The sequence below is a fragment of the Sphaeramia orbicularis genome, chromosome 24 (assembly GCF_902148855.1).
Source record: "Sphaeramia orbicularis chromosome 24, fSphaOr1.1, whole genome shotgun sequence".
In the NCBI taxonomy this organism is placed as follows: Eukaryota; Metazoa; Chordata; class Actinopteri; order Kurtiformes; family Apogonidae; genus Sphaeramia; species Sphaeramia orbicularis.
The window spans coordinates 41,308,749-41,336,183 of NC_043979.1; the positions used below are offsets into that span (position 1 = coordinate 41,308,749).

The 27,435-nt window shown below is 34.0% G+C and overlaps 1 protein-coding gene across 1 annotated transcript in view; it reads right to left on the reverse strand.

Annotated features, from left to right (window-relative positions):
- The window catches only part of kif25 (kinesin family member 25), a 44,115-nt gene that overhangs the window by 12,048 nt on the left and 4,632 nt on the right, over window positions 1-27,435 (reverse strand). Inside the window, exons 3-12 of the mRNA XM_030127870.1 lie at window positions 27,317-27,430; window positions 27,043-27,184; window positions 18,686-18,789; window positions 12,837-12,922; window positions 12,726-12,765; window positions 12,565-12,632; window positions 10,747-10,821; window positions 10,421-10,567; window positions 5,341-5,517; window positions 1,851-2,005 (exon numbers count right to left, since the gene is read on the reverse strand). Of these exons, the coding sequence (XP_029983730.1) occupies window positions 1,851-2,005; window positions 5,341-5,517; window positions 10,421-10,567; window positions 10,747-10,821; window positions 12,565-12,632; window positions 12,726-12,765; window positions 12,837-12,922; window positions 18,686-18,789; window positions 27,043-27,184; window positions 27,317-27,430 (1,108 nt within the window). The remainder of the gene's footprint in view (window positions 1-1,850; window positions 2,006-5,340; window positions 5,518-10,420; window positions 10,568-10,746; window positions 10,822-12,564; window positions 12,633-12,725; window positions 12,766-12,836; window positions 12,923-18,685; window positions 18,790-27,042; window positions 27,185-27,316; window positions 27,431-27,435) is intronic.

Sequence of the window (27,435 nt, forward strand, 5' to 3'; positions counted from 1 at the left end):
AGTTGATTGACATTACATTGATATATTACTGTAAAATATATCTGACTATTTACAAAGTATGCTTAAAACTACTTTTTGGGAGATACTGTTGATTGAGCAAGGTCTAGGAACTAGGAACTAGGTCTAACATGTATGTTGTTTTTGTTTTGTAATTGTGATGAAGGGTTTTTAGTTGTTGTTTGTGTTGTTTTGTTTTATATGTGGGTGTTTTTGGTCATTTGTGTATTGCAGTATAAAGACAATTGTGATGGGTGTGGACTCCCAGAAGAATAGCGATGGCCTAAGCCAAAGCTAATGGAGATCCAAATAAATGAAATGAATTAAGATGCAACAGCAGCAAAAGGACGATGTAAGACCTGGATGTACAAATTTATTTATACAGCACATTTACAACTGTTTTTTGTGGTGACTTCCAAATGAATTTCTCCCTACATTTATCCATTACCAAGTAATTTATCTCCATTTATTAAACTATTATCCTTGGATTCTTTCAGTGAAAAACAGGTAATATCCTATATTTAATTTACTGACTGTGTAGGTGTTAATATAAGCTCAGTAAATTTAAAGGCTATTATATCAAATCTGAAATTTGAAGGATGAAGAGATGTTTGAATAAATTGCGAACGAAGATGATGATTTCAACAGCGAAGACGATGACGCTGAAGACAAAGACGAGGACAATAATGATGACGAAGATGATGACAAAGACAATGACACCAAAGACAGCACCAAATATGACGACGAAAACAGCGACAAAAATGGTAATGACGAAGACAGAGACGACGAAAACGGAGACGACGAAAACGGAGACGACAAAAACGGAGACGACGAAGACGACGAAGACGGAGACGACGGAGACGGCGACGACGAAGACAGCGCAGACGAAGACAGAGACGACGAAGACAGCGACGACGAAGACAGCGACGACGAAGACAGCGACGACGAAGACAGCGACGACGAAGACAGCGATGCCAAATATGACAATAGCCCTTTTACACAACCCTTCTGTTATGGGAATATTTTGCCTTTATTCTGGAATGACGTCTGTGTACACAAAATGGTGGATCATTTGGTCCCACCAAGCCGTGATAAAGGTGGAATCATGTAAAAGGAACACTTCTTGTTCCGTATCCAAGGTGTGATGTTTTGATGACGGCAATACCCACGCTAGGGGGATTTAAAAATGACCGCGGGCCATGTACAGTAAACAAGCATAGCAACGCAACCAGACAGATGTCGAACTGGGGAGACGTTGAGATCCACAAGTTGTTGTCACTTCGGGCGGAGGACTCTATCGATGCTAACATTTGTGGAAAGACTCAAGAGAGGTTAGCAACACCACTATGCTTGAGGTATTTCCAACGCAGAAGTTATTTGTCACACTACACGCTGCGCTGCATCACCGCCCTTTTGATTCCTGAACGCAAGTCCGCTGTGTAAAAGTCCAGCCTGTCTCACCTCTGTTACTCCTTTGGCTGTGGAAATCGATCAACAGTAGAAAAAAGGCGGGATCACCATCTCGCCTTTTTTCTGGGATCCATGCGTAAAAGTAGCTATCGACAAAGATGATGATGATGACTATGACAACAATGATGACGAAAAAGATGACAAAGACAAAGATAACGACACCGCACACACGCCTTTACAATCGCTCGTGGCCTATCGGTGGGTGAGCTAAAATCAGAGCCAACATATCTAACCTAACTGGAAGTGAATGCTAAAGAGAATAGATGGTTTTTAGTTGGGATTTAAGATGTTCAAGAGACTGTGTAAGAGACTGGGATTGGCTCAGTACACCCAGTCATTCAATCATTTAAAACCAATGAATAACATTTGTGAACATTTCTCACCCAGAGCCAGGGCATTGGGGCTTTTGGAGGAAATGGTGAGTGTGACGATGAGGTGAGAGCGAGAGGAGTCGGTGTGGATGAGGGTGGGACAGTGCACCCTGCGCTTTAGAACCCTGTTGATGATCTGCATCACCTCTGCAGCGCTACACACAGGCCTGCAAGACAAGGAAAAACACTTATTAGATACGTTTCTGCAACACAGGAGCAGCAGAATTCCAAAACAAGTTAGTGAATAACCTCTAAACCACATTATGTTTCTAGATTCAGGATTATCTGAGGTCACCACCAGAGTTCAATGGTTTGTAATATTCACTTTCTGCACATTTGTCTGTTTGTGCTGAGCAGGTACTAGAATATTTAGGGAGCGAGCCCGAAAGGCAAGGCCCTGTTGCATTTTGTTCATTATTTGTTCTCCCACTGCCACTTTTCAGCTAGAATTTGACCCTCTCAGCACGTTCAACAACTCATCAAATTTGGCACGCATTTCACGTCTGGCGAAAAATTTGATGCAATATAAAAATGAACCCCTTAGATGCTAAAATGTACTCTTTAGCACCACCTACATATACAAAAATGGACCTAGCGACCAGTAGGAATGTCGTTGAGACTTGAATGAAACACCAAAATGTTGGTTTCATCCAGACCTACAAATCATACACAGACACTTATGAGCTCGTGCAAACAGGAAGTTCAAAATTTGCCTTTCAAACTAAAACGTCAAATTGAATCTAGTTCAAGGTTGTTCGTTGTAGTGGCTTCTAAATAGCAACAACAGTTACTCCATTCAAGTACAATAAAAAGTTAAATAAAAAAGTGAACAAAATAGTCAAAATATAGACAAAATGGACAAAAATAAACATTAATAAGTAGCAAAGTGAACAAAATGAAAAAAAATAGATAGGTTAGATATAGGAAAATACCTGATTTTCACTGAAAAAAAAGCAAACTACAGAGGATAATATAATGAATGCTGATAAATTACAGAAATTAAAGAAGAGTTAAAAAAGAAAAGAGAGAGAGCGCAAAATTCATTTGGGAACTGACATAAAAGTAGCTCTAGGTCTTTATGGGTTAGGTTCTCTTGTATTTTCTACAGTGCATCTGAAAAGGACAAATATGTAGGATTATTAGGTTATTTTCCACTTTTTAGATAGATAGATAGATAGATAGATAGATAGATAGATAGATAGATAGATAGATAGATAGATAGATAGATAGATAGATAGATAGATAGATAGATAGATAGATAGATAGATAGACAATGGAAAACATGTCAGATTCATAGATGGATAATTTTAAAAAATGATTACAAATGAGTAAAAAATTTACAAAACACAGGGAAAAAAATGGACAAAAATGGACAAACATAAACATCAAATTGAGTAAAGACAAAAAAAATGCAGCAAAATTTGTTAAAAAAGAATGAAATGAGACAAAATTAATAAAAATTGAACAAAATAGTCCAGAAAATGGACAAAAATAGACATAAATCAGTAGCTAAATGAACAAAGAAAAAGTAGATTAAATACAGGAAAAAATGCAACATACTAAGGATAATATTACATATCAAAACACTAGCAAGATACGATTAGAACAGCAATTTGTGCAACATGTACTGGACGGTATATTATCAATATTATATACCATATTTATTAGGCCTGTAACGGTACACACAATTTTCGGTTCGGTATGTTTTCGGTTTTGAAAGCCACGGTTCTTTTTTTTTTTCGGTTCAGCACAGGAAGAAAGAAAACCCCTCAAAATGTCTTTAATACATTTATGAATTTTTTTAAAACATTTTTCCCCCAATTTTTGGACACAATAGAATATAGAAAAACAAGAATATAATTCTGCTGCTATAAACCAAATAGAAAATAAAATAAATTATTAATATTACTAAATGTGTTTTAAACATTCGTATTGCACTTTTTTCTGACAGGTTGTTTTGAACAAACAACAAAAATCAAATCACAGTTCTGTCAGTTCACATTCTGCATAAAAATTCCAAAAAAATTCCACATGAAGTGCAACATTAACAAGAGGACAAACTGGTATTCTCTTTAAACAAACTGAAGAGCAACAATGTCAACAAAAAATTAACCAAATTATTTATTTTAAGACAGAGAACAAACTGTTTACGACACTTTGTGTACATGCGATTTGTCTTATTTTTTTTGGTCGGAGGCGGGGTGGGGGGGTCCATGACTAACATAACTAACACTGGCGTGAAACGAAAGTGAAACTTTATATACTTTCAACGTCCAACTCCTGGGTTCTGTTCTTCTATTATACAGCGTATGGGAGAGAGACAGACAGACAGACAGACAGACAGACAGAGCTAGTGTAAGTGTTTTAGAAGTTCCGTAGTTCATAGATGGCAAACAACATCCGTCTTATCACCATCTCTTTCCTCGTTGTTGTCTTTCACCGGGACCTGAACTGATCCAAACTGGACTGTAATAATGGCGGAGGGTCTTCAGTCTCTTCCTCCTTTATTTACCTTTACATCAGCTGATATTTCGTATTTCGGGTCAATGTGTGCGTCCTTCAATATGTCCGTGTGGAACTTGCGCGGATTTAAAGTTCCGCATCAAACAACGTCTTTCGTTCCTTTTTCTTTTTCTCATCATACTGTGCTGTTTCGGTACAGCTGTGTACCGAACCGAACAGGTGTGTACCGAAACGGTTCGGTTCGGTACGTGTACCGTTACAGGCCTAATATTTATAGTATATTATATCACAATTAATATGTCAGTATTTAACCCTTTCATGCATACTGGTCACTACAGTGGACAGCTATTCTAGAGCTTTTCTCTTGAATATTCATGGGTTTTGTTGTTCTTTTCGGGTTGTTTTTTTTTTTTTTTTTTTTTACACATATCTTTATTAAAGTTTTAAGACACTACATATCTTTTCTGGCATGAATTGGTAACATTATGTAGATCTCTCCTGAGCATAAACCCCCAGAATCACAAGCCCTCCCCATAGTTTTCACACAGTTTATCAGTAAATACATGTTTCTGTGCGTCAAAAATTAAACGTGTGGTGTCCAGCTGAGTGGACATTTTTGCAACTTCATGAAAAATAGGTTCATAAGATTTTTTTGTTTTTGTTTTTCATTATCTTTTTTTTAACGTATTTTTTTGAATTTTTAAATTATTTTTATTTTATTTAATTAATAAATTAATAAATAAATAAATTAACTGATTAATTAATTTATTTATTAATTTTTTCAGAAGAACATTTTCAATGACATGTTTTTTTCATGCCTAAAGAGGAGTAAAAACACTCAGGAAAAATTTTTGATTAAGGTTCTCATAATTTGTGCATGAAAGGGTTAATATCTATATTAAATAAATATAGTTAAATAAGTGTGGAAAAAATACGCTCTAAAACCAGGATTTGACCACATTTCCCCTCTGCGTACCTGGTCCATCCCCAGACCAGATAAACCTGGACACATTCAGCTCGTCTCAGCTCCTGTACTCACTCGTATGTGGCGCCGCTGACCTGGCTGCTTCCAGAGGAGGTGGTGATGACGTCCCGCCGCTGACCCACAGCGTTCCCCTGCTCGTCTTTGGCCAACAGGTCAAACACCTCGTTGTTGTACACCTCTATCACCGACACCTCCACCGTGTGGGTCTCTGCAGGTTTCTCAGAGATCAGCCTGGGTCACGCACACATGTAACAATGTACAGAACGACGGAAGAAAAGGTTAAAGCTACGGTCAACTATATTCTATTTCAGCTCACAGCATGCATTACTGATTCATGGAGCAAATTCAGCTCCTTTATAACCGATTTAATGTCAGTAAACGACACCAAACCTGGGTTTTTAGCTGCTACAATAAAAAAGCGTAGAGCAGGGGTGTCAAACTCATTTAGTTCAGGGGTCACATTCAGCCCAGTTTGATCTCAAGTGGGTTAGACCAGAAGAATAATAGGATAATAGGCTATATATTGACAACTCCAAGTTTTCCTCTTTGTTCTAGTGCAAAAAACCCCATTAAATTATGAAAATATTTACATTTAAAAACAATCCTTTTACATAAAAGATGAGAATAACCAGAAAAAAATACAATTTTGTAAGAAAAATATGTTGAACTTTAACAATATTATGCCACAACATATCATTTATCTACGGTGGCCCAGAGGTGCAACAGGCCAAAAAATTATCCACTAGACGAAAAAAATTATCTACTACAAGAAAAAAAAAAAGAGAACAGCCTAAAAAAATTATCCACTAGACGAAAAAAATTATCTACTACAAGAAAAAAAAGAGAACAGCCTAAAAAAATTATCCACTAGACGAAAAAAATTATCTACTACAAGAAAAAAAAGAGAACAGCCTAAAAAAATTATCCACGAGATGAAAAAAATTATCTACTACAAGAAAAAAAAAAAAGAGAAAAACAGCCCAATTTATTTTAATAATAATTAAAAGATAATAATAAAAATAATAATAATAAAAGATAATTTATTTTAGGCTGTTCTCTTTTTTTTTCTTACAGTGGATAATTTTTTTTGGGCTGTTCTCTTTTTTTTCTTGTAGTAGATAATTTTTTTCATGTAGTGGATAATTTTTTTTAGGCTGTTCTCTTTTTTTTCTTATAGTGGATAATTTTTTTAGGCTGTTCTCTTTTTTTTCTTGAAGTAGATAATTTTTTTCATCTAGTGGATAATTTTTTTAGGCTGTTCTCTTTTTTTTCTTGTAGTAGATAATTTTTTTCATCTAGTGGATAATTTTTTTAGGCTGTTCTCTTTTTTTTTCTTATAGTGGATAATTTTTTTGGGCTGTTCTCTTTTTTTTCTTGTAGTAGATAATTTTTTTCATCTAGTGGATAATTTTTTTAGGCTGTTCTCTTTTTTTTTCTTATACTGGATAATTTTTTTGGGCTGTTCTCTTTTTTTTCTTGTAGTAGATAATTTTTTTCATCTAGTGGATAATTTTTTTAGGCTGTTCTCTTTTTTTTTTTTTCTTGTAGTAGATAATTTTTTTCGTCTAATATGGATAATGGATAATAATGGATAATTTTTTGGCCTGTTGCACCTCTGGGCCACCGTATTTATCCATGAGCATTACACATAATGTTACACAAACATTTGTGAACGGGCATAATATTGTTAAAATTTTGGAGTTTGGAAGTAAAATAAGAATACTTTCTAAACTATTACATCTCAGTCTACTATTAACACAACTTACAGAAAACAGTGAATCTACAAATGCACAAAACAGGCAGAACATTGTTAAAATGGCTCTTAATTTTCTTGAGACATTTCCCGTTGTTCATATTTGTTCAGGTTATTCGCATTTTATTGTTAAATGACAGTTTGTAAATGTGAATATTTTAATGATGTAATGTTGTTGTTTTTTTCACATTAAACCAGTGGTTCTCAAACTTTTTCTGTCGGGCCCCCCTTTGGACCATGAAAAATCTCCAAGCCCCCCTCAACCCCAACAACATTGTACCTGTGGTGCAATTATAACTTTTATTGAAAGAAACATCAATATCGTTAGAATATTTTTTGCTTTTCCTTGAATAATTTGTTGTGCAAATTAAAAATAACTTCGATTTTTGATTGAACAATATAAATGACCTCAACAAAACTGCTCCCTGAGACATGATTTTTCCAATTAAAAATAGGAAATGTGTAATTATCTTACAACTATGACAATAAGGTAAAATTTTTTGTAGAACAACAAACAAATTTTGGTAACAAAGATGAACATTTTAACAATATCAGTGGCTGTAATGAGCCTGTTTCCATTGCACATCTCAGAACGTTAAAGTGCAATCTGTACAAACTGTGCAAAACCAGAAACATTGCACATGTTTCTTTTCCAGTCCAATCCTTGTCCATTCTCCAAACCTAAACTCTTGGTCTAGTCTAGTGACAAATCACCATGGCAGTAGATTTGTTTGTTGTACGTCCCTAAAATGAGTCCAGGGTGCTCCAACGCTAAAACATTAGTTCCACCTGATACATGTTCTAACCTGAAGAAAAAAAACAAAACACCCAGGAATGATCCCATACCCCCCCTGGAAAGCCTTCGCGCCCCCCTGGGGAGGCCCGCCCCACAGTTTGAGAAACACTGCATTAAACCAAGAAGAAAATCTGTAGTTGTCATTATTTAGAGGTTATTATGCTATTATTTTATTATTATTTGCTCTGGAACACTCAGCCCCAACATGGCACATGTTCATGGCACTTTAACGCTCTGGTATCCCGCCCAGATAAGCCCTTACTAAGCACCAAGTGTCCGTTTTTGGCGCACTTGTGGAATAATGTCAAAAAAATGTTCATACAATTTGTTTTTAATTCTTCTACACTTTTTTCTATTTCATCAACTTCAGCCGTAAATACCTTGACCTTACTATTACTATTACTATTACTGTTAGTGTTCTTTTTGGGCCTTTTCCATCAGGGCTCCTCAACTTTGGAACATCCTGCCCGAGGAGATAAGGCTTGCGGAATCAGTAGCATCTGTTAAATCACTTCTTAAAACACACTTTTATAGACGTGCTTTTATGTGATGTTTGTCCCTTTTAATTTTAAATTTTAATTATTTTTTTTAAACTTGAATCTTATCCTGTTTGATTGTTGGTTTATATTCTCACACATGATGTTGTTTTATCTCACGCCTTTATTTTTGCATTGAACTGAAAGCATCATGTTACGTTATCCCTGCCCTCTTTATTCCGATTCATTTAATTTATTCCAAGTGTCATGTTTCTGCATTGTTGTGCACATCTCTCCTATTGTATTGCTTCTGTTTTAGTGTTTTTACTTGTATCTTGTATCCTGCTGTTGTGCCCTTTACAGGGCCGTGAAAAAGTATTTGCCCCCTTCCTGATTTCTGTTTTTCTTGCGTATCTGTCACACACTAAGGTTTCAAATCATCAAACCAATTTTAATATCACTCAGAGACAACCCAAGGAAATACAAAATGCAGTTTTTAAATGACAGTTTAATTTATTAAGGCACAAAAAAATCCAAACCTATCTGACCCTATGTGAAAAAGTAATTGCCCCCTGAACCTAATAACGGGTTGTGCCACCCTTGGCAGCAATAACTGAAATCAAGCGTTTGCGATAATTGGTGATGAGTCTTTCACATCGCTCTGGAGGAATTTTGTCCCACTCTTCTTTGCAGAATTGTTTCAACTCCGCCATATTGGTGGGTTTTCTAGCATGAAGTGCCCGTTTAAGGTCACACCACAGCATCTCAATTGGATTTAAATCCGGACTTTGACACTCTTGGAGTAATTTTAGTTGGTCGACCACTCCTGGGAAGGTTTGCCGCTGTTCCCAGTTTTCTCCATTTGTGGATAATGGCTCTGACAGTGGTTCGCTGGAGCCCCAAAGCCTTGGAAATGGCTTTGTAACCTTTTCTAGACTGATGGATTTCAATTACTTTTTTTCTCATTTCTTCTTGAATTTCTTTGGATCGTGGCATGATGCATTGGTTCTTTAGATCTTGTAGCCTACTTCACTTTCTCTGACCGATTCTATTTAAGTGATTTCTTGATTCAACAAGTATGGTGGTAATCAGGTTTGGGTGTGGCTTGTGAAATTGAACTCATCTGTCCCAAATTTGTGGTTAGTCACAGGTATTTTGTGATTTAACAAGGGGGGGCAGTTACTTTTTCACATAGAGCCAGATAGGTTTGTATTTTTTCCCCTCTTGGTAAATAAAATCATCATTTAAAAACTGCATTTTGTATTTCCTTGGGTTGTCTCTGAGTGATATTAAAATTGGTTTGATGATTTGAAACCTTTGTGTGTGATAGATATGCAAAAAAAAAACAGAAATCAGGAAGGGGACAAATACTTTTTCACGGAACTGAACTTGTCAAAAGCACTTTGTAAACTTTGTTTTTAAAAGGTGCTATATAAATAAAGCTATTATTATTATTATTACCTCCGCCAAGGAGGTTATGTTTTTGCCAGGGTTTGTTTGTTTGTCTGTTTGTCTGTCCGTTAGTGTGCAACATAACTCAAAAAGTTATGGACAGATTTTGATGAAATTTTCAGGGTTTGTTGGAAATGGGATAAGGAAGAAATGATTAAATTTTGGTGGTGATCGGGGGTGGGGGGGGGCGCAGACCAGAAAATTTCATCAAAATCTGTCCATAACTTTTTGAGTTATGTTGCACACTAACGGACAGACAAATAGACAAACCCTGGCAAAAACATAACCTCCTTGGCGTGGGGGGGCCCACGGGTGGGGCCACTGATCAGCCTTGGCGGAGGTCTGCGCTCTCCGAGTGCTTCTAGTTATTATTATTATTATTATTATTATTATTATTATTATTTTTACTTGGTATAATATTAGTCTGTATGTGGCTCCTGAATGAAAACCAGTTCAATACCCTTGACTGTTAATAACTTCAGTGGAATATTTTGTAGGGTCAGACTGGATCCTTTGGTGGGCTGGGTTTGTGTTTGACACCACTGCAGTAGAAGAACACAAATGCACCGGCGTATTTCTTCACTATACACGCTGTATATTTTACAAAAACAACTGCACAAAGGCCTTTTTGCCTCAGTCTTGTCTATCGTCTCTCACCGAAACAGCTCAGCCGCCGCCTTGGGAATGATCCCCTGCTGAGCCTCCTGCTGAGTCCCAGAGTGTTGTTCCAGAGGCTGAGAACCCATCATGGTGTGAGTCTTTCCACTGCCGGTCTGCCCATATGCCATGATGCACACATTATAGCTGCAGGGAAGGTGGAAGATAGCATTCACTTACTGGGAAACTAAACCAACTGTAGAACTAACAAAAACAAATGTTTGGAATGCATTTCTCTACAGTGTTTGACATTAGTTCAGCTCATTCTAACTGGATGTAATCAACACTGCAGGCCGTTAGCTTTTTTGTGCTTGTTTCGTGCTCACCCATCCATCAGAGATGTGAGCAGCGGTCTGACTTCTTCAAACACAACATCCTGGGAATCATCTGGTCCATGAACCCTAGAAGAGGAAAAAAATAGTCTATGGTAAACAACATTTTTGCACCTTACTGTTTGATTTTCCATATTTATGTTTTTTTTTTTTTTTACCAGTTATGTTTTTATTCTTCTATTTTATTATGTATAGTATGTTTGGTCTGTGTTCTATTTTTTATTCTTGTATTCTATGTGTGTCATGCTGCTATCTATCTATCTATCTATCTATCTATCTATCTATCTATCTATCTATCTATCTATCTATCTATCTATCTATCTATCTATCTATCTATCTATCTATCTAAAAAGTGGATAAAAATGTCAGTTCCCAAATGAATTTTTCTCTCTCTCTTTTTTTTTTTTTTTTTAACTTTTCTTTAATTTCTGTAATTCATCAGCAGTCATTATAATATTATCCTCTGTAGTTTGCTTTTTTTCAGTGAAAATCAGGTATTTTCCTAAGTCTAAACTATCTATTTTTTTCATTTTGTTTATTTTGCTACTTATTAATGTTTATTTTTGTCCATTTTGTCTATATTTTGACTATTTTGTTCACTTTTTTTTTTTAAATTAATTTTGTCTCATTTTTTAAATTTTTCACTGATTTTGCTGAATTTTTTGGTCTCTGATGCCATTTGTTCATTTTTGTCAATTTTTTCCCTGTATTGTGTTAATTTTTTACTCATTTGTAATCATTTTGTTAATTATCCATCTATGAATCTGACATTTTTTGTTATCTATCTATCTATCTATCTATCTATCTATCTATCTATCTATCTATCTATCTATCTATCTATCTATCTATCTATCTATCTATCTATCTATCTATCTAAAAAGAGGAAAATAACCTTATAATCCTACATATTAGTCCTTTTCAGATGCACTGTAGAAAATACAAGAGGATTTAACGCATGAAGACCTAGAGCTACTTTTATGTCAGTTCCCAAATGAATTTTTCTCTCTCTCTCTCTTTTTTTTTTTTTTTAACTTTTCTTTAATTTCTGTAATTTATCAGCATTCATTATAATATTATCCTCTATAGTTTGCTTTTTTTTTCAGTGAAAAACAGGTATTTTCCTACGTCTAACCTATCTATTTTTTTCATTTTGTTCATTTTGCTACTTATTAATGTTTATTTTTGTCCATTTTGTCTATATTTTTTGACTATTTTGTTCACTTTTTTAGTAATTTTGTCTCTTTTTTTTTTTTTTTTTTTTTAAATTTTTCACTAATTTTGCTGAATTTTTTGGTCTCTGATGCTTATGTTTGTCCATTTTTGTCAATTTTTACCTCTGCCAGGAGGTATTGTGATCACGTTGCTTTGTGTGTTTGCGTGCGTGTTTGTGTGTGTGTGTGTTTGTTTGTTTGTTTGTTTGTTAGCAAGATAAGTCAAAAAGTTATGGACGGATTTTCATGAAATTTTCAGGAAATGTTGATACTGGCACAAGGAAGAAATTAATAAATTTTGGTGGTGATGGGGGGGAGGAGGCAGATCTGTCTTTGTGGAGGTCTGTGCTCTTCGAGTGCTGTTCTTGTTCTCCCTGTATTTTGTTAATTTTTTACTCATTTGTAATCATTTTGTTAATTATCCAGCTATGAATCTGACATTTTTTACATTATCTATCTATCTATCTATCTATCTATCTATCTATCTATCTATCTATCTATCTATCTATCTATCTATCTATCTATCTATCTATCTATCTATCTATCTATCTATCTATCTATCTATCTATCTATCTATCTATCTATGTGTATTTGATTTTACCTCTCAAACTCAAACAGCTTGTTTTGTACAGGCATCCCCGTTCTCAAGCAGTTCACCATCAGAGTGTCCTTAAAAACCATAAACAGAAAATAGTTTTGAGAAAAAGACGGCACTGTAGCAAAGTCTAAAAGAACCAAAATGACTGAGGGTGTGAAACTCACCTCGCTGACGGCACAGATGACTTCCTCTGATGACCCAGACCTGACATAAGAAAATATACAGTGAGTTTCACCTAATGGTACTGATGGATGATGCAGCGTGTGTTGACTTACCCAGATCCAGACGTAGAGGGTTGGATGTGGTCAAAGTGTAGAACCGGACGGACCCTGCAGTGCACTCTGATGTTGCCTCTCAGCTCCTGTGGAAAAAGATCAAATATGATGCAAGGGTGGGTTTTGTTTTACTCTAGCCTCAGTTTTTGCAGTTTTTTTCCGTATTAATCCATATAGACCCAGCATCGCACACAAGCATCTAGTGATCTATAATTTATAGTTTCATACCTGTTGATCCATTAATCCTATCAATTTATGTAAATAATTGGTGTAAAATACAGTTTTTTATCTTTTCATGGTCATCAGATATGTCCCATTTGGACGTTCAGAAGCTCCATAGTTACCATGAAAACACCGTTATCGTCTACAACATTGATTCACCAGTAAAATCCATGGCGTTGGATCAATGACAGTGGATGGACACACTGGGTTTGTGTTCAGTTAATGATAGATTTTGCTGAAAAAGTCACTTTTTCTTGAGTTTTCTCTGGTTCTGATGTAATAACCTTTGAATTTACTCTGACTTTTTATGAACATCTACGTCAGGGGCGCTGCCACCAAATATGGGCCCCATGAAAGCAGAATTGTTCTGGACCATACAGAAATCTTCTCAATCTGTCGGACTTGGGGGGGGGGGGGTATATATGTACATGGGGGGTGCACTTCATATGCAACATCATTTATGATACTGTGAAAACTTAACATGCATTCACCGTTCGTCTCCCCACTTCTACACCTCTCTTCTTCAGCGGATCTCACATGAAATTTTCACAACTTGTATATCCACTGGGCCCCCTCCACTGCTCTATGGGCCCCCCCACAAACACTGGGCCCCATGAATTTGTCATGTTTACCCCCCTTATTGGCACCCCAGGTCTACATGATCAGTAAATTAGATAAAGGAAAATACACAATTTTCACTGAAAAAATGCAAAATACAGAAGATAATATGAGAATAAATGGTGATAAATAACTTGACAAAGGTTAAATAGAAAGAAAAATGTATTTGAGAACTGACACAAAAGTAGGACTGGGTCTTTATGGGTTAAACCATCATCAATCATCTCTACTCCTTACCAGTGACATCAACTGATAATAAAGAGGAAACATCGGTCATAATTTAACACTCATTAATGTTTAATAATATTATGGAGTGAGAAATGAGATGAGAATATAAAGCAGTGAGATCAATTATTTAGTCAAAGGTAACTCTCATAAGCCTCCTACATGAAAGTCTGTAAGAAAAGCAAACAAGTCTTATCCAGGTCTTAAAATAATAAAGAATCAAGAAACTAAGAAATGGGCAAACCGAGTATTGCAAAATGGCTCAAAAAATTGTCTTTATGATTACCACTTGAAAAAATCCCATACGCTTTAAACACATGGTGTCCAGCTGAGTGGACATATTTGCAACTCCATGAAAAATAGGTTCATAAAAAAAAAAAAAAAATCTTGAATCACATTGTTTTTTTCATGCCTAAAGAGGAATAAAAACACTTAGGAAAAAAATCTTGATTAGGTTCTCATAATTCATACATGAAAGGGTTAATGTAATTAATGAAATGGCCCCACACTTTTTCAAAAATGTCTTGTATGTCTTTTAACCCTTTCATGCATGAATTATGAGAATCTTTTTCAAATTTTTTTTTTTTTTGCTTGAGTGATTTTATTCCTCTTTAAGGCATGAAAAAAAACAGTGCAATTGAAATTTTTTAATGAACCTATTTTTCATGGAGTTACAAAAATGTCTACTCATTTGGACACCATGCGTTTCATTTCTGAAGCAAAGGAACATGTATTTAACCCTTTCATGCACAGTGGTCACTACAGTGGACAGTTATTCTACAGCTGTTCTCTTATATATTCATGGTTTTTTTTGTTTTAGTTCCATATCAGCCAGCACAGTGGACGCTTATGCATCATCACAAACACTGCAATCCATACCAGTACTGTAACTTTGCTGTTCTTGATAAACCTGATCTGCAGTAACATATTTTAGTGTAAATCGATTTGTAGTTGTTATTAGACTGTAATTAACAGTTTTGTTAAAATAAAAAGTTTTTTTTTTGCAAATTATCTCCATGATGTGAGTAGTAGCTAGTATTAGAGTAGGTTAAAATGTGAGAAAACATCAGATTAGTGGCATTAAAAATGTTTTTATTTTATAATCTTCACACATATCACTTTCTGGTGATGGGTTTTAAATACATGTTTCTTTGCTTCAGAAATTAAACGTATGGTGTCCAAATGAGTAGACATTTTTGTAACTCCATGAAAAATAGGTTCATTAAAAAATTTCAATTGCATTGTTTTTTTCATGCCTTAAAGAGGAATAAAATCACTCAAGAAAAAAAAAAATATTGACAAAGATTCTCATAATTCATGCATGAAAGGGTTAAAAGACATACAAGGCATTTTTGAAAAAGTGTGGGGCCGTTTCGTTAATTATATTAACCCTTTCATGCATGAATTATGAGAACCTAATCAAGATTTTTTTCCAAAGTGTTTTTATTCCTCTTTAGGCATGAAAAAAACAATGCGATTCAACGGTTTTTTTTTTTTTATGAACCTATTTTTCATGGAGTTGCAAATATGTCCACTCAGCTGGACACCATTTGTTTAACCCTTTCATGCACGAATTATGAGAACCTTAATCAAAATTTTTTCCTGGGTGTTTTTATTCCTCTTTAGAGATGAAAAAAACAATGCGATCGAAAATTTTCTTCTGAAAAATAAATAATAAATAAATGAAAAATTATTTTAAATATGTAAAAAAAAAAAAAAAAAAAAAAAAACATACAAAAAATAACAATGAAAAAAAAAAAAAAATCTTATGAAACTATTTTTCATGAAGTTGCAAAAACGTCCACTCAGCAGGACACCACACGTTTAATTTTTGACGCGCAGAAACATGTATTTACTGATAAATTGTGTGAAAACTATGGAGAGGGCTTGTGATTCTGGGGGTTTATGCTCAGGAGAGATCTACATAATGTTACTTATTCATGTCAGAAAAGATATGTAGTGTCTTAAAACTTTAATAAAGATATGTGTAAAAAAACAAAACAAAAAAAAACAAAAAAAAAAACAATGAAGAGAACAACAAAATCCATGAATATACAAGAGAACAGCTGTAGAAGAGCTGTCCACTGGCATGACCACTGTGCATGAAAGGGTTAATTTTTGAAACAAAGAAACATGTATTTACTGGCATACTTTGTGAAAACTATAAACTTTTTTTTTTTTTTTTTTTTTTTTTTTAATTCTGCTCATCTGATGTTTTCTGATGTCGCATTTTAACATACACTAAAACTAATTATTAATCACTTTATGGAGATAGTATGCAAAAAAACAACTTTTTGTTAAAAAAAAAAAAAAAAAAAACAACTGTTAAATACAGTCTAATAATAATAACAAGCAATTGATTTACACCAAAGCATGTTAGTGCAGATGAGGTTTATCAAGAACAGAAGAGTTACAGTGATGGTATGAATGTCAGTGTATGGGATGATCCACTGTGTTGGCTGATATGGAACTAAAACAATAAAATCCATGAATATAAAAGAGAACAGCTGTAGAATAACTGTCCACTGTAGTGACCACTATGCATGAAAGGGTTAAAAACAAAGATTCAACTTATCTGTTGCAGGTATCTGGGACATTACAGGGTGGGGAAGCAAAATTTACAATATTTTGAGGCAGGGATTGAAAGACAGTGTATGACCAATTAGTTTATTGAAAGTCATGAGAATTTATTTGCCACAAGAAAATGTACATAATAGAAAATGTTTTTATTCTATGTGTCCTCCTTCTTTCTCAATAACTGCCTTCACACGCTTCCTGAAACCTGCACAAGTGTTCCTCAAATATTCAGGTGACAACTTCTCCCATTCTTCTTTAATAGTATCTTCCAGACTTTCTCGTAATAGTTTTGCTCATAGTCATTCTCTTCTTTCCATTATATATATTATATATGGTATATTAATAATTAGAGCTGTCAGCATTAGAAATGTTTTAGTCCTGTCTCTATATTTTTTTAAATGTCTAAGTGCCAAGTCTATTTGAAGAGTTTAATTTTTTTTTTACTTACTTTGGCAGATGTGTTATTAATTTACAATTTCTGTATTGCGAAACTTGTATTGTACTCATCTGTGTTTGGATATTTAAAATTTAGTTTTTAAAGTTGCATATTTATAATCTTGTGTTACTGTTTAGGGTGATAATTTAACATCTGTCCAGGGTCTGTAGATGAAAAATAGCCTTTATGCTAACTCTTTTTTTAAATAAACTTTGCAGGTAAATATAAAAGAAAGTAGTATAAAAGTGGACACTGCACAGATGTGGGAATATTTTTTTTTTCTAAATAGTGGGTTAGGATCATTTAAATTTGCTCAGAAGTTCAAGTATTTGAACTGTATTTTGTTGGTAGGTTTACAGTTTTGCAACATCAGAAATGAGAATAAGGTCTAATAAAATACACAAAATGAGTTCAAAATGCATCTAAAAAACTGGTACATTAATAATTGGAGCATTAGAAATATTTTAGTCCTGTCTCTGTATTGTTTTAATATGCTTAAGGGCCAAGTCATTTTGAATATTTTATTTTATTTTTTAATTTACTTTCGCTGTTGTGTTATTAATTTTAAGTTGTTGTATTGCTAAACTTATATTGTACTCGTCTGTGTTTAGGTATTTAAAATTTTGTTCTTAAAGTTGCATATTTATAATCTTCTGCTACCATTTAGGGTGATAATTTAATATCTGTCCAGGGTCTGCAGATGAAAAATAGCCTTTATGCTAACTCTGGTGCATTTACAGCAGTGTAAATTAATGTACAATGTCCCTGTTACATACAATTTTTTTTAATTTAACCAGGAAAAAAGATCCCATTGAGACTAAGAACCTCATTTTTAAGGGAGTCCTGGCCAAGAGGCAGCATGGAATACAACACACAGTTACAACATACAGGGTGGGGAAGCAAAATTTACAATATTTTGAGGCAGGGATTGAAAGACAGTGTATGACCAATTAGTTTATTGAAAGTCATGAGAATTTATTTGCCACAAGAAAATGTACATAATAGAAAATGTTTTTATTCTATGTGTCCTCCTTCTTTCTCAATAACTGCCTTCACACGCTTCCTGAAACTTGCGCAAATGTTCCTCAAATATTCAGGTGACAACTTCTCCCATTCTTCTTTAATAGTATCTTCCAGACTTTCTTGTAATAGTTTTGCTCATAGTCATTCTCTTCTTTCCATTATAAACAGTCTTTATGGACACTCCAACTATTTTTGAAATCTCCTTTGGTGTGACGAGTGCATTCAGCAAATCACACACTCTTTGACGTTTGCTTTCCTGATTACTCATATGGGCAAAAGTTTCTGAAAAGGTATGGATAATAGTGTTAGGTATGATTATGACATCAATATACGTTTGGTTTCAAAACAATTGACGTAGTGCCTGCAGAGAAAAAACAACTAAACGTTCATTGTAAATTTTGCTTCCCCACCCTGTATAATTATTCCCTGTACAGGTCCACAATCATGTGCTTTATTCGGACAATACTACTCATCATCTGGAAGGACGCTCATGGATTCAAGCATTGATTTTAAATGTACCTTTTTGCCTGTTTATTCAATTGTTTTATGGTTCTATTTTGTATATACGGCCTGTAAAAAAAAATCTCAATAAATATATTGTTGAAAAAAAAAAAAAAAGAAGAATCAAGAAACTGAAATCTGACGGTTTACATCTAACTTTAAGGTTTATGTTTGTATAAAAGGGCCCATGTTTGTATGAAGGAATGCTTCGTAAGTGTAACTCAATACCATAAACATCTGTACTCACCACCAGTGCGTTATGAAGCTCTCTCCTCCTTTGCTTTTCCACTCTGCACCTCTCCCTCTCCTCCTCCAGAGAGCGCTCCAGAGCTGCAACTCGATCCTGTAAATCTGTCCAGGAAGCATCACATCAGTACTTTTAACCCCTTTCATGCATAGTGGTCACTACAGCGGACAGTTCTTCTACAGCTGATCTCTTGTATATTCATGGATTTTGTTTTAGTTTCATATCTGCCAACACATGCATCATCCCATACACTACAATTGATAACATTACTGGAACTTTGCTGTTCTTGATAAACCTGATCTAACATGTTTAAGTGTAAATCAATTGCTTGTTACCGTTATTAGACTGTAATTAACAACAGAAAGATTTTTTTTTTTTTTTTTTGCATATTGTCTCCATGAAGGGAGTAATGACTTGTATTAGAGTTTGTTAAAATGTGAGAAAACATCAGATTAACAGCAATAAAATGTTCTTATTTCATAGTTTTCACACAGTATATCAGTAAATACTTGTTTTGTTTTTTCTTTGGTGTCAAGTTTAGTGGACGTTTTTGCAACTCTATGGAAAATAGCTTCATAAAAAAATGCCTAAAGAGCAATAAAAACACTCAGGAAGAAAAAAAAAAATCTTGATTAAGGTTCTCATTATTCCTGCATGAAAGGGTTAAACAAATGCACTGGATGACTGCCAGACAATCTATTCCTGTAGGTTTAGTTCATTAACTTTGTGACCGTTAACATTCTTCCCCCAGACATTTGACTTTCTGATGTTTTATACCAGGTTTCCTTTGACACACGTCAGATGTTTTTAACTGTTTGGGTCACACTAAATACTGACTTTAACCTTTGGAACCAATTTAGTTCAGTTTTTTGTGTGTCTTTTAAGTCTGTGCACATATTTCCTGTATTTTCTTGCAGCACCTGAAGAAATGAGAATTGGAAATACAGGGTGGGGAAGCAAAATTTACAATGAACATTTAGTTGTTTTTTCTCAGCAGGCACTACATCAATTGTTTGGAAACCAAACATATATTGATGTCATAATCATACCTAACACTATTATCCATACCTTTTCAGAAACTTTTGCCCATATGAGTAATCAGGAAAGCAAACGTCAAAGAGTGTGTGATTTGCTGAATGCACTCGTCACACCAAAGGAGATTTCAAAAATAGTTGGAGTGTCCATAAAGACTGTTTATAATGGAAAGAAGAGAATGACTATGAGCAAAACTACGAGGGCTGTTCAATAAGTTCATGGCCTCACCCAGAAATACTGGTTGTTATAATACAGGATGTTACATTCTTTCGTGATGGGATAGTGATGCTTGAACATCGATGGACCAAGTGCATTGCTGTAAATGGAGATTATGTTGAAAAATAAAATATAAATTATCAGTCTGTGTTGTTCTGTTCTGGGTGAGGCCATGAACTTATTGAACGGCCCTCGTATTACGAGAAAGTCTGGAAGTGGAGGAAGCAACAAAAAACGTACCAAAGCTTTTATTAAAGCTCTCAAATCCAAAATCCTAAAGGATCCAACCAAATCCATGAGAAAAATGGCAACTGAACTTGAGGTAGACAACAAGACCGTTAGAAATGCAGTAAAATATGATTTGAAGATTTAAATTCTCATGACTTTCAATAAACTAATTGGTCATACACTGTCTTTCAATCCCTGCCTCAAAATATTGTAAATTTTGCTTCCCCACCCTGTATACACTACCATATGTGCTGAAAACTGTGGTTTTCTTGAAGTGACAGTAGTGCATAACAGTGCAAAATAAGCAGCTGTGCAATAATGCTCATGACAAGTGTCTGTGGGGGGAGGTGGTCAGTGGGGGTCAGGGGCCTTGTTGATGAGACCGGCTGCAGAGGGAAAGAAACTGTTTTTGTGGTGTGAGGTTTTAGTCCTGATGGACCGCAGCCTCCTGCCAGAGGGGAGAGGTTGAAAAGGTGTGTGTGTGTGTGTGTGTGTGTGTGTGTGTGTGTGTGTGTGTGTGTGTGTTACAATTGCTCCATTCAAGTATAATAAAAGTAGCAGGTAAGAAATTATCAATACTACAAAAAAAAAAAAAAAACAGACTGCACTTGCATAGCACATTTTCTACACCTTCATGATGCCTAAAGCGCTTTACAAAGCTTCACATTCACCCATTCACACACACACTCATACACCAGTAGTTGGCTGCTGCTATGCAAGGTGCTACCAGACCCTACTGAGAGCAATTTAGGGTTCAGTGTCTTGCCCAAGGACATTTCAACATGTTGACAGTCAGAGCCAGGATTCAAACCACCAACCCTTTGGTCATTGGACGACCCGCTCTACCAACTGAGCCACAGTCACCCATATATTTAGCAGTGTTGTCAAATGATTCAAATTTTTAATCAGATTAATTACAGGATTGTTGTGGATTAATTTCGATTAATCCCGATTAAATATCATTCATTTTTAAACTATATTAATCAGGCTTCATTTTGCATGAACAAACAGACTCAAGAAAGAAGGGAATATACTGTATATGTATATAATACCTTTTTTCACTTCTGAAGGCAAACAATTCTGTTTTTCTATATTCTTATTCTTATTTTTTATTTTTGATACCTATTTCTTTTAACTGTTTGCACCAACAGAACCAAGTCAAATTCCTTGTAATGTAAAAATTACTTGGCAATAAATCTGATTCTGATTCTGACACACACACACACACACACACAAAACTTAAAGTATTCTGATTCTGATTCTGATTCCTCGTTGCATCCTGCAGCATTTCACACAGATTCCGTGGCCCGAAGGCTGTGACATGATCAGTTTGGATGAACCCACGGTGTTGTTGTGACCAGCTGAGTCGCAGGATATTGTTAATGCACTGCAGTCAACCTTGGACTGACTCCAAGGGCGGGGTGGGATAGAGGAGTGGAGGGACGGTATGAGAGGATTAACAGCCAAGTCCCACACTCTAATTGACATACAGCTCGTAACCTGTAAGATGGAGGGGAGGGCGGTCGGGTTAATGAGGATAGAGGGGTGGAGGTTGGAGTACGGTGGCTAAATGAACTGGTGGAATATTCGGTATCTAGTTTGTCAATAACATTATCTACTCTGCAATTCAACGAAACAAACTGAAAGACTTGCTTGGGTTCAGTCAGTGCATCCTGATGGTTCTACATTCAAAGACACACATGTCAAAACTCAACACACAACCTGCTCATGGGGGTAACGATAGGAAGTCATATAGGGACTTTTATTTCGGTCCGTGACCTTGAAGGGTCAAAAAAATTTCACCGATGTCAACATTTCAACGATCTTCTCCTCCGAAACTACTAGATTCATTTCACATTTTTTACGTAGCTTCCTTGGGAGAATTTCGGCAAAGTTTACTCAGTTTTGAGAAATTTCGATTTTTTTTTTTAAATTTTTGACATTTTTTGAAATATTAAAAATTCGCCTTTTACTTAGAATTGTCCATATTTTGATGGTTTATAACATGGACATGGTTAGAAATATCAATATACAGTTGTGGAAAAATTGTTAGACCACCCCTTGTTTTCTTCAATTTCTTGTTCATTTTAATGCCTGGTACAACTAACGGTAGGAAGTCATATAGGGACTTTTATTTCGGTCCGTGACCTTGAAGGGTCAAAAAAATTTCACCGATGTCAACATTTCAACGATCTTCTCCTCCGAAACTACTAGATTCATTTCACATTTTTTACGTAGCTTCCTTGGGAGAATTTCGGCAAAGTTTACTCAGTTTTGAGAAATTTCGATTTTTTTTTTTTAAATTTTTGACATTTTTTGAAATATTAAAAATTCGCCTTTTACTTAGAATTGTCCATATTTTGATGGTTTATAACATGGACATGGTTAGAAATATCAATATACAGTTGTGGAAAAATTGTTAGACCACCCCTTGTTTTCTTCAATTTCTTGTTCATTTTAATGCCTGGTACAACTAACGGTAGGAAGTCATATAGGGACTTTTATTTCAGTCCATGACCTTTGACCTTGAAGGGTCAAAAAAGGGCACCAATGTCAACAATCTTCTCCAAAACTACTAGATTCATTTCACATTTTTATGTAGCTTCCTTGGGAGAATGTCTACAAAGTTTGATCAGTTTTGAGAAATTTTGATTTTTAAATTTTTTACTAATTTTTGAAATGTTAAAAATGGTTTATAACATGGACGTGGTTAGAGATATCAATATACACTCATAGAAATAATGATTAGACCACCCCTTGTTTTCTTCAATTTCTTGTTCATTTTAATGCCTGGTACAACTAAAGGTACATTTATTTGGACAAATATAATGATAAGAACAGAAATAGCTCATAATAGTTTAATTTCAGAGCTGATATCTATCCATTTTTCATGGTTTTCTCTTGATAATAACCAAAATCACTCACTGGAAAAAATCTAAATTCTTACGGAGTGTATTTTTCTCATTTCTAGTCAACATATCTCATCACAGTTAAAGTACAAGATAATCACCTAAAGAGTAACTTTTTAGTGAGATATAAGAACTTATTTTTTTGATAATAGATCTAAAAAATCGTATTTCAAGAAATCTTACAGAGATAATTTTCACTTGTTCCACTGGCAGATTTTTTTTGCTGGAATTACGCAAAAAAAAAAAAAAAAAAAAAAATTAAGCAAAAAAAAAAAAAAAATCTGCCAATGGAAGCTGATTTCTGCAAGTGCTCATAATAGTTTAATTTCAGAGCTGATATCTATCCATTTTTCATGGTTTTCTCTTGATAATAACCAAAATCACTCACTGGAAAAAATCTAAATTCTTACCAAGTGTATTTTTCTCATTTCTAGTCAACATATCTCATCACAGTTCAAGTACAAGATAATCACCTAAAGAGTAACTTTTTAGTGAGATATAAGAACTTATTTTTTGACAATAAACCTAAAAAAATCATATTTCAAAAAATCTTACAGAGATAATTTTCACTTGTTCCACTGGCAGATTTTTTTTTTTTGCTGGAATTAAGCAAAAAAAAAAAAATTAATTAATTATCTACCAATGGAAGCTGATTTTTGCAGTGCTCATAAGAGTTTAATTTCAGAGCTGATATCTATCCATTTTTCATGGTTTTCTTGATAATAACCAAAATCACTCACTGGAAAAAAATCTAAATTCTAACGGAGTGTATTTTTCTGATTTCTAGTCAACATATCTCATCACAGTTAAAGTACAAGATAATCACCTAAAGAGTAACTTTTTAGTGAGATATAAGAACTTATTTTTTTGATAATAGATCTAAAAAAATCGTATTTCAAGAAATCTTACAGAGATAATTTTCACTTGTTCCACTGGCAGATTTTTTTTGCTGGAATTACGCAAAAAAAAAAAAAAAAAAAAAAAAAAAAAAATTAAGCAAAAAAAAAAAAAAAATCTGCCAATGGAAGCTGATTTCTGCAAGTGCTCATAAGAGTTTAATTTCAGAGCTGATATCTATCCATTTTTCATGGTTTTCTTGATAATAACCAAAATCACTCACTGGAAAAAAATCTAAATTCTTACTAAGTGTATTTTTCTCATTTCTAGTCAACATATCTCATCACAGTTAAAGTACAAGATAATCACCTAAAGAGTAACTTTTTAGTGAGATATAAGAACTTATTTTTTGACAATAAACCTAAAAAAAATTGTATTTCAAGAAATCTTACAGAGATAATTTTCACTTGTTCCACCGGCAGATTTTTTTTTTTTTGCTGGAATTAAGCAAAAAAAAAAAAAAAAAAATCTTAAATTAAGCAAAAAAATCTACCAATGGAAGCTGATTTTTGCAAGTGCTAATAAGAGTTTAATTTCAGAGCTGATATCTATCCATTTTTCATGGTTTTCTTGATAATAACCAAAATCACTCACTGGAAAAAAATCTAAATTCTTACTAAGTGTATTTTTCTCATTTCTAGTCGACATATCTCATCACAGTTAAAGTACAAGATAATCACCTAAAGAGTAACTTTTTAGTGAGATATAAGAACTTATTTTTTGACAATAAACCTAAAAAAAATTGTATTTCAAGAAATCTTACAGAGATAATTTTCACTTGTTCCACCGGCAGATTTTTTTTTTTTGCTGGAATTAAGCAAAAAAAAAAAAAATCTTAAATTAAGCAAAAAAATCTACCAATGGAAGCTGATTTCTGCAAGTGCTCATAATAGTTTAATTTCAGAGCTGATATCTATCCATTTTTCATGGTTTTCTTGATAATAACCAAAATCACTCACTGGAAAAAATCTAAATTCTTACTAAGTGTATTTTTCTGATTTCTAGTCAACATATCTCATCACAGTTAAAGTACAAGATAATCACCTAAAGAGTAACTTTTTAGTGAGATATAAGAACTTATTTTTTGACAATAAACCTAAAAAAAATCATATTTCAAAAAATCTTACAGAGATAATTTTCACTTGTTCCACTGGCAGATTTTTTTTTTTTGCTGGAATTAAGCAAAAAAAAAAAAAAAAATTAATTATCTACCAATGGAAGCTGATTTTTGCAGTGCTCATAAGAGTTTAATTTCAGAGCTGATATCTATCCATTTTTCATGGTTTTCTTGATAATAACCAAAATCACTCACTGGAAAAAAATCTAAATTCTTACTAAGTGTATTTTTCTCATTTCTAGTCGACATATCTCATCACAGTTAAAGTACAAGATAATCACCTAAAGAGTAACTTTTTAGTGAGATATAAGAACTTATTTTTTGACAATAAACCTAAAAAAAATTGTATTTCAAGAAATCTTACAGAGATAATTTTCACTTGTTCCACCGGCAGATTTTTTTTTTTTGCTGGAATTAAGCAAAAAAAAAAAAAATCTTAAATTAAGCAAAAAAATCTACCAATGGAAGCTGATTTCTGCAAGTGCTCATAATAGTTTAATTTCAGAGCTGATATCTATCCATTTTTCATGGTTTTCTTGATAATAACCAAAATCACTCACTGGAAAAAATCTAAATTCTTACTAAGTGTATTTTTCTGATTTCTAGTCAACATATCTCATCACAGTTAAAGTACAAGATAATCACCTAAAGAGTAACTTTTTAGTGAGATATAAGAACTTATTTTTGACAATAAACCTAAAAAAAATCATATTTCAAAAAATCTTACAGAGATAATTTTCACTTGTTCCACTGGCAGATTTTTTTTTTTTGCTGGAATTAAGCAAAAAAAAAAAAAAAAATTAATTATCTACCAATGGAAGCTGATTTTTGCAGTGCTCATAAGAGTTTAATTTCAGAGCTGATATCTATCCATTTTTCATGGTTTTCTTGATAATAACCAAAATCACTCACTGGAAAAAAATCTAAATTCTAACGGAGTGTATTTTTCTGATTTCTAGTCAACATATCTCATCACAGTTAAAGTACAAGATAATCACCTAAAGAGTAACTTTTTAGTGAGATATAAGAACTTATTTTTTTGATAATAGATCTAAAAAAATCGTATTTCAAGAAATCTTACAGAGATAATTTTCACTTGTTCCACTGGCAGATTTTTTTTGCTGGAATTACGCAAAAAAAAAAAAAAAAAAAAAAAAATTAAGCAAAAAAAAAAATAAAATATGCCAATGGAAGCTGATTTCTGCAAGTGCTCATAAGAGTTTAATTTCAGAGCTGATATCTATACATTTTTCATGGTTTTCTTGATAATAACCAAAATCACTCACTGGAAAAAATCTAAATTCTTACTAAGTGTATTTTTCTCATTTCTAGTCGACATATCTCATCACAGTTAAAGTACAAGATAATCACCTAAAGAGTAACTTTTTAGTGAGATATAAGAACTTATTTTTTGACAATAGACCTAAAAAAAATTGTATTTCAAGAAATCTTACAGAGATAATTTTCACTTGTTCCACTGGCAGATGTTTTTTTTTTTTTTGCTGGAATTAAGCAAAAAAAAAAAAAAAAAAAAAATCTTAAACAAAAAAATCTGCCAATGGAACATGATTTTTGCAGTGCTCATAAGAATTTAATTTCAGAGCTGATATCTATCCATTTTTTATGGTTTTCTTGATAATAACCAAAATCACTCACTGGAAAAAATCTAAATTCTTACCAAGTGTATTTTTCTCATTTCTAGTCAAAATATGTTTTTTGTTTTTTTTTTTTTATAATAACCAAAATCACTTCAGTTCTTACATCAATATCTATGGCATTGCACTGACAAAAACAGTGCTTTCAGGCATTCCATGTTTTCTTTTCTGTCTGTTTTAGTCACATGATACACACAGGAGTTAGGACTTGATTGCACAACCATTGTTTTTGACGACTTTTGGTGGTCTAATCATTTTTTCCTGTCGTAAGTGTGACATGCTACACCTGCAGGTACTCACTCTGAGCTTCATCTCTGCTGTGGTCCTTCAGGCTGCCGTTGGCTTGGTCCACCTTCAGCAGCAGCTCTTTACTCTGTTCTTCAAGCTCAGTGGCGAAGCTCACGTAGACTCCAAAGATCTCACTCAGGTCCTGCTTCACAGCCTTGCAAACACATACAGGGAACACAAATAAGTGTGTGAAGTGTGTGCATCCAAATATTGTACATCCACTCTAATGTTGTTGTTGTTGTTTTTTTTTTTTGTTTGTTTTTTTTTATAAACCTTTACTGCGTACCTGGACCTGAGACAGGAGTTTGCAGAGGGCTGACTGGGTTATCCTCTGTGCATTCCTTTGATGGTTCAGAGCTTTGGACTCCTTTTCATGGTCCTGACGCAGTCTGCCCAGAGACTGAA